The 6,976-nt window shown below is 50.2% G+C and overlaps 1 protein-coding gene across 3 annotated transcripts in view; it reads right to left on the reverse strand.

Annotated features, from left to right (window-relative positions):
• Rgs10 (regulator of G protein signaling 10) overlaps positions 1-2,646 on the reverse strand; it is a 34,178-nt gene extending 31,532 nt beyond the window's left edge. The window contains exons 1-2 of one of the 3 annotated variants that reach the window (XR_007343193.1): positions 2,303-2,646; positions 330-393 (exon numbers count right to left, since the gene is read on the reverse strand). Coding sequence is in view for 1 of the 3 variants with exons in the window: in XM_015498320.2 (XP_015353806.1) it covers positions 330-336 (7 nt within the window). In the remaining 2 variants the exon portion in view is untranslated. Of the gene's footprint in view, positions 1-329; positions 620-2,302 lie in introns of those variants that run through there. The other 2 variants (XR_007343191.1, XM_015498320.2) reach the window with 2 other exon arrangements.
• Positions 2,647-6,976: the final 4,330 nt, after the last annotated feature.

The raw sequence follows: 6,976 nt of genomic DNA on the forward strand, positions 1-6,976 counted from the left end.
GGGGGGGGGGGGGGGGGGCGGGGATTGAAGTGAACTACAGTTAGCAGAAAATTATAATCAAAGTGAAAAAGTTTTAAAATAATCATAACAGCCAGCACCTGCGACAGGAACCCCAGAACAGGCTGCAGAGGGTTGGCTGGTACTTAGGTGCTTTGGGCCTCAAAGTCAAGTGCTCACACTGCCCTTCAGAGATCACCTGTGCACCTGTGACTGCAAGCACACACACACACCCCCAACCTCTGCCCCGCCCAGGGCCAGGGACAAGGCCACGGTATTAAAAAAAAAAAAGGCTGAGAACATCTCCTGAAGGGGTGGGGGCCATTCCTTACGTTCCATGCTCTGGGGTCCACCGAGAAGTTCCACGCAGACCAGAATCCCTCTGCCTTCTCAGAGCTGTTTTGAGAGAGAAAGACAGGGCCGCAGGGCTCTGGAGCACCCAGGGTCCAAATAAAAAACCAGCCTCAACATCCTCTTTTGAGCGGACCAAACAACAGATGGCCACTGGTTTCCAGTATCCACCAGAGGGAAGGAAACAAGGACGCCGAACTGTTATTTGCAGCCACCCAAGAATCCCCACTTTTCCGGCAGAGGCCCAGAACAAGAAAATGATCATCTCCATATTCATTCTCTAATGACCCAGAGGCCCTGTCCTGGGGCTGAAAATGAAGACCTTGGCATTGATTTTCTTCTCTTCCCAGAAGCCCCCATATGAATGTATAAATGTACCCTCCCCCTCCCCACTCCTCTTCCTTCTCCTTGCTCTGGCCTCAAGTCAAGGTGAGTAACACTGGGGCTGGGGGTGTGGCCCAGTGATACAGTGCTGGCCTAGCACACGTGAGGTCCTAGCTTCAACCACCAGCACCAAAAAGGGAAAAAAAAAAAAAGGTAATTTAATTTTAAACAACAAGGTGAGTGACTTTTTCCCTCTCTAGAACCAGAAAGAAAGACCACACCCTTTCTTAAGAGCAAGAGCTATGTCTTCCTCAGGGTCAGCCTGGTATCTGGCCCTCATGTATATAAATTATAAACGATCAATATTTCCTGAGGATTGAGCAAAGCTAGGTACGGAGCAGAAGATGGCAGCTAATAAAAACAGCGGACGTTCCCTAAGCATTTCCTGTATGTAACCCTCCAAACTGCATATTACCTGGAGGTTGGCCCCATCATTGGCCCCATTTTACAGAAAAAGAAACTGAGGCACCAGGAGGTGAAATAACTTGATACAAAGAAGCAAGCAAGGAAGTGGAGGAGCTGGGTTTCCGCCCAGGTTGGCTGGCTGGAGAGCCAGGAGAGCCCAGGAAGTGCCAGAAAGGAAAGGCAGCATCCTTTCACTCATGGATCTTACTGTGAATTCAGAAGATGTGGCCAGGAGTTCCAAGATGGAAGGGGAGGGAGGGAGAAGATGATCATCCCCATATTCATTCTCTAAGTATATTTTAACATGGTGACTGAACGACTGAATGTGCCCAGACTTGAGTCGAGTGTCCTGGTCTGCCCTTCTGAAAGGGGTGGCTCTGGAAACTCCCGGCCCCGTAGTGACCTCTGCAGCTCTGCAGGAGTTCCTGCACCGTCAGGTACAGAGGACAGGGAAGTGACAGGTTCTAGAGCAGGGAGACCCAGGTTTGGGGACAGGACAGGGGACATCTTTGGGTGACAAAGGCACAGAAGTAGAACTGTCCAGTCCCCCCAGGGACAGAGTGGGGACTGGGGAAAACAGGGCTGGGAGGGAAGGCTAGCCAGAATGAGGGTCCCCAGGCACCAGGCCTAGGGTCAACAAGGTTTCCTAAGCACTTAGCAGGCCCTCCAGAGATGGAAACTGGCCTGAGAGGGAAATTTGTCCCTGAAAGTCTGCAGGGGACTGTTCCACTCTAGCAGACACCTCCTGACAGCTCTTATCAAGGGGCTGCTGCTGCTGCCTGCCTGGGCCCCTGCCCCCACTGCCACCCCAGAGCTGCTGCAGTGGACAGCTATCTGGGGGAAGCACAAGACACTCACGAGAGTATATTTAGCACAGTTCAAACAGCAAGTCCCCAAAGCCCAGTGTCGGGGGGCCAAAGGGATTACTCAGCCTGGAGAGAGGAGGGTTTGTTCACCTAGGAAGCACTAGAGAATGGCCAAGCCAGGCACCTGCCTAGGTGTCCAAGTTTTCTACCAGTGAGAGAAGGACACATAAGATCAAACACAGATCAAAGTAGCCAATAAAGCACCATTAGTGCCTCAGGCTCATGGGTCTGCAGGCTGCTCTCAGTGGGGGGGTCAGAGCCGGTTCCACAGAGTCAGCTGGCTCCTGCACTGACCTCACCTGGACAAAATATCACCCTCATCCTGACCTTGCTGTACCAGCAGGCCAGATCTCCTTGAACCCCCAGGCCCAGCCAGTATGGTTCTCCAGGGAAAGTTCCCCAGCTGCCAAGATGCTTCACTGCTGAGTTGCTAAAACAAAGACATTAAATTGTTACAAATACTGTCATCTTTAAATAAAAACGTAAGCCCAGCAATAAATCTCAAACTGTTCCCAAGGGTTTAATGGGATAATGTATAACAGGCCTGGGTGGCCTGCCTGGCAGGGTGGGAATTACTCTGACACAAATCAGGGTAACCTCAGCTTTGCTTCTCAGGTGGGCACACCCCAGTAATCAAAAATACAAATTCTTGTGAGGGGCAGGACAAGAGGACAGAATCCTTTGAGGGGTCCTCACATTTCAGTGGCTTAAAAAGTCAACTGGGATGCTTGCTAAAAATGTAGTCTACTTTCCCTGCCTCACCCCAGTCCCCAAGATTGGACTGGTAAGTCTGCAAAGCTGACTTTTACCAAGATCCCTTCATTCCCACCCAGTTGGTAGAACATACTTTGAGAAACTTCTGAAAAGAGACTAAGGGAATCCCACTTTGGGTCTTAGAATTAGGGGCTAGGACCTCAAAACCCTCAGCTTAAAGACATCATGTCTAATAAGACTTTGCTGAGCCCGGCATATTGGCACATGCCTGTAATCCCAGCAACTAAGGAGGCTGAGGAAGGAGGATGGCAAGTTCAAAGCCAGCCTCAGAAACTTAGCAAGGTCCTAAGCAACTTAGCGAAACTCTGTCTCAAAATACAAAATACAAAGGGCTGAGGATGTGGCTCAGTGGTAAAGCACCCCTGGGTTCAATTCCCAGTACCAAAAAAAAAAAAAAAAAAGACTTTGCTGAAAAGCAAGAAAGGTCTAACTAAAGATGCTTGGGAGGCAGGACTGTAGCCAGGTCCAAATCAGTTCTGCAGGGGTGGATCCAACTTTTGTGGGGCCTGATCTTATACAATCAGAGAGCCTCTTTAAGAAAAATAATTCAAAATTACCCCCCCAAATCAGTTCAGGGTCCAGGTGGGCATGGTGGGGCATACCTGTAATCCCAGCATCTTGGGAGGCTGAGACAGGAGGATTGTGAGTTCAAAGCCAGCCTCAGCAAAAGGCAAGGTGCTAAGCAATTCAGTGAGACCCTGTCTCTAAATAAAATACAAAATTGGGCAGCAGATGTGGTTCAGTGGTCAAGTGCTCCTGAGTTCAATCCCGGGTATAAAAAAAAGTCAGTTCAGGGTCCAGCAGATCACTTGGCTGGCTTCCCAGTACCTCCTGCGGGTCCTCATTCCTGCTTTCTCACTAGGCTCCTTCTTTTCCTGATGTTGGGGGGTGGCCAAACTGGAGGGGCTCATGTCCTTCCCCATGAGGGGCGAAGACTTCAAACCTAAACTTCTAAGGACATCAGGCAGTTGGAGGCCAGGTATCCATGTCAACCCATGATGGTTAGCTGCTGACCTTTCTATCATCAACCACACTTTGATGGGCTTCAGTTGGGCTTCATTGTTCCTGCTCCAGGTTGCTAAATCTGCCTTCAGTCTTTTTGGAGTCAACCTGGCCACATGCAAAACACAATGAATTCACATATCTCCCATGATTCAACGGTTCTATCTGCGAGTCTTCAACCCAAATGCAACCCAAATCAATGAACAACCCACTCGGGGATATTCACAGCAGCTCATTTATAGCAGGAAAAGAGAAAAGACAGAAACTCATAACTATTACACATTTATCATGTTCTCAGCATTGTCCCAGGGGCTTCACATGTTTTAGAATATATAAGCCCACAGTTTTATGAAATCCACTTTCCAGATGGGGAAAATGACCCAGAAGTATGCTGGTATATCAACTCTCCAAGGAGGAAAAAAAAAAAAAAAAAAGCCTTGATTTTTAGCATTTGCTTATTTTCATAATGTAAATATCCTGCCGCAGCTAATTTCAAGTTACCTATGGTGTAGCAATCAGTTCCTATATTTTCTGAATATTTAGTAATTGGCTCTTGCAAGCCAATTTCAGCTGGCTACAGCACATCCTTGAAATTGCAACACGGGAGGTCCAGCGACTTAGCTCAAAGTTGATGAATGATAGTCTGGGTTAGAAATAGAGTTTAACTTTGGAATTCAGGCTCTGATCACTACTCCATGGGCCTATGCTGGCAATAGGGAATGACTACCATCAACACCCACAAGGGAATCCTTAGGCTCACATGCAACACTGAAAGACTTTACATTACCACTAACACTAATGGAGCACTTAGAATGTGCTGGGCAACAATGTAAGATCTTTACAATAACCCTCTGAAGTCCAATTTTTTTTTTTTTTTAATACTGAGGATTTAACCCAGGGATGCTTTACCACTGAGCTACATCCCCAGTCCTTTTTAATTGTGAGACAGGGTCTTACTGGCCTAGGACTTGTAATCCTCCTGTCTCAGCCTCCCCAGTCACAGGGATTACAAGTGTGCACCACCACCCCGCCTATGAAGTCTGATTTTATTACAGTCACCCTAGATACTAAATGCAGTGATCTGCATAATTTGATCGGGGGCACATGCTTAAGGAGAGGGGCAGCTCCCATTATTTCTATTTTGCAGTTTCTTATTCTGCACAAAGTGGTTGCACAGCTATGAATTGGTAGGGGTGGGGGTGGGATACCAACCCTGCCGTTCTGGTTCCAATGTCTTATCTTGTAACTACATACAATGTCAGGTAAAAAAGAGGAAACGGACCAACACGCACAGACTCCCAGAAGTATGCAGAAGTGAACCTGGAAATGAGCAACGCAGGAAAACCTGTGAACTCCTGAGCATGGGAGTCAGACAAGCCTGGGTTTGGAAGATTCTCCATCACCTAAGTGTGAAGTGAGGCACGTTACCTAACACTCCTGGCTTCAGTTCCCCCTCTCATGGGGCTGCTCTAAGGGTAAAAGGAGAAGCCACAGAAGGTAGTGGACATAGCCTCTGGCCCACAGTAAGCGCTCAGAGGGTCCTAGCTATTGATATGAATCAAAAGAATAAAAGGATTGAATGAGGGGTATGGTTTCATCTCCACCGTGTGTTCTTTATCTCATCAAGTTGCCACAAATTGTGGCTTAGACTAATCCAGAGTGATGGCCAAGGTGAATACTTTGTCATGTCAGGACTTCCTGGCGTGAACCACGCAGGTGTACCTGCTCCATCCTGTTATTCAAACACCTTCGTGGCCCCACTTTTTGGTTCCGCGCTGTTGCAGAACCGCCAGCCCCGGCCCGGCTGCCGAGTGGGCTGCGTGAGGTCCAGCCCTGCCGCCTCCGGGCGTGCGCGGGCACCCTTCCCACCAACGCCCACGGCGGAGGCGACGGACTACACAAAGGGAAGCCCGCCCGCGTTCTGCTTTCGGTATCTGGGTCCCACACTACCTTCGAAGTTTGGGGGCGTTTTGGATCTCCTTTTTCTCCCAGACCATCACTAAAAAGAAAACTGAAGTTGTTCCCCTTTCGGCCAAACTTCCTCCCCGGGGCGTCNCAGGATCACCCAGGTGACCACAGCCCCGCGCCTGGGACTGTGTGCGCACTCCCGAAGGGAGCTTGCGCCGCCCGGGACTCAGGAACCCTGCCTAGGCGGTTAGCGCATCCAGGGCCCCTGGCCGCGCGGCGGAGCTCGCTGGAGATGCCAGCCCTCCGTGTTCCCAGCTCCCTCATCCATCCCGGGCACCCGCCCTCTCCGAGAACTGGCTCGGCGCCGCGGGCGGACCGAGCTTTATGACTGACAAATGGGGTTCACGTCCCAGATCACCGGGAAGCCGAGACCTCGCAGTTCAGCGAAGTACGTGGCCTGGGGGCCTTGGGCTCCATCCGGGGATGCAGGGTCTCTGCGTGCCCCGGCCTGCCTGCCGCCCACTCCGTGGGTGTTGTGCCTCCCCACGCCCCAAATGAGGGCGAGACGTCACCTGGCCTTGCCCGCGGTGCCCACGCGAAGCCAGCCGAGCTACCGCGGGTGGGCGCCCTCTCCGGGGCCGCGCTGCGCGGGCGCCCAAACTTCAGCACTTTTTACCCTTGGTTTTGAGACTCCAGGGGCAGATCTTAGGGAATTCTGCAGGAACCCCCTGGGGTTCGAACACATCTCTAACTTTGAGGACACTTGGGTGCAGCTTCAGGCAGCGCTTTTGCGCTCAACAATGGAATCACTCAGGTCCCCTAGTCTCCTCTCCCCATTGCTATCACCTGCTCAGCGCTGCCTTCACGCTCATTTATTTTCTCATTTCTTCTACAAAACTGCCCAAGAGGAGGTGTCATTAGCCCCATTTTCTTGAACATTTGGCTTGCAAGGAATTGTCTTTCTGGCGAGTTTTATTTTTCTCCTTGTGTATCTGGCTTTGTCTCTAAATTGGTCTTTATTTTTAGCTCTACTAATTGCTATTTTTCTAAACCGTTCCCCGTCGTCCCCCCACCCCCATTCTTTTGCAGTATTTTCACTAGCTGGCACTTTCTTTTATATCTTCTATTCTGAGCTTCTCATTCTGCTAGTTTTTCCTTCCCCCACCCTCACCCCACAATCCAATTCTACACCAGCTTGGCCCTCTGTGGTTTCTTCTCATTTGTCCTTTCTCCTCTCAAAGTCGTTTCCCTGAGTATTAGGCAGCACTCTTCACCTCCTCGGCTGGTGG

This window comes from Marmota marmota, unplaced genomic scaffold (assembly GCF_001458135.2).
Source record: "Marmota marmota marmota unplaced genomic scaffold, marMar, whole genome shotgun sequence".
Lineage (NCBI taxonomy): Eukaryota > Metazoa > Chordata > Mammalia > Rodentia > Sciuridae > Marmota > Marmota marmota.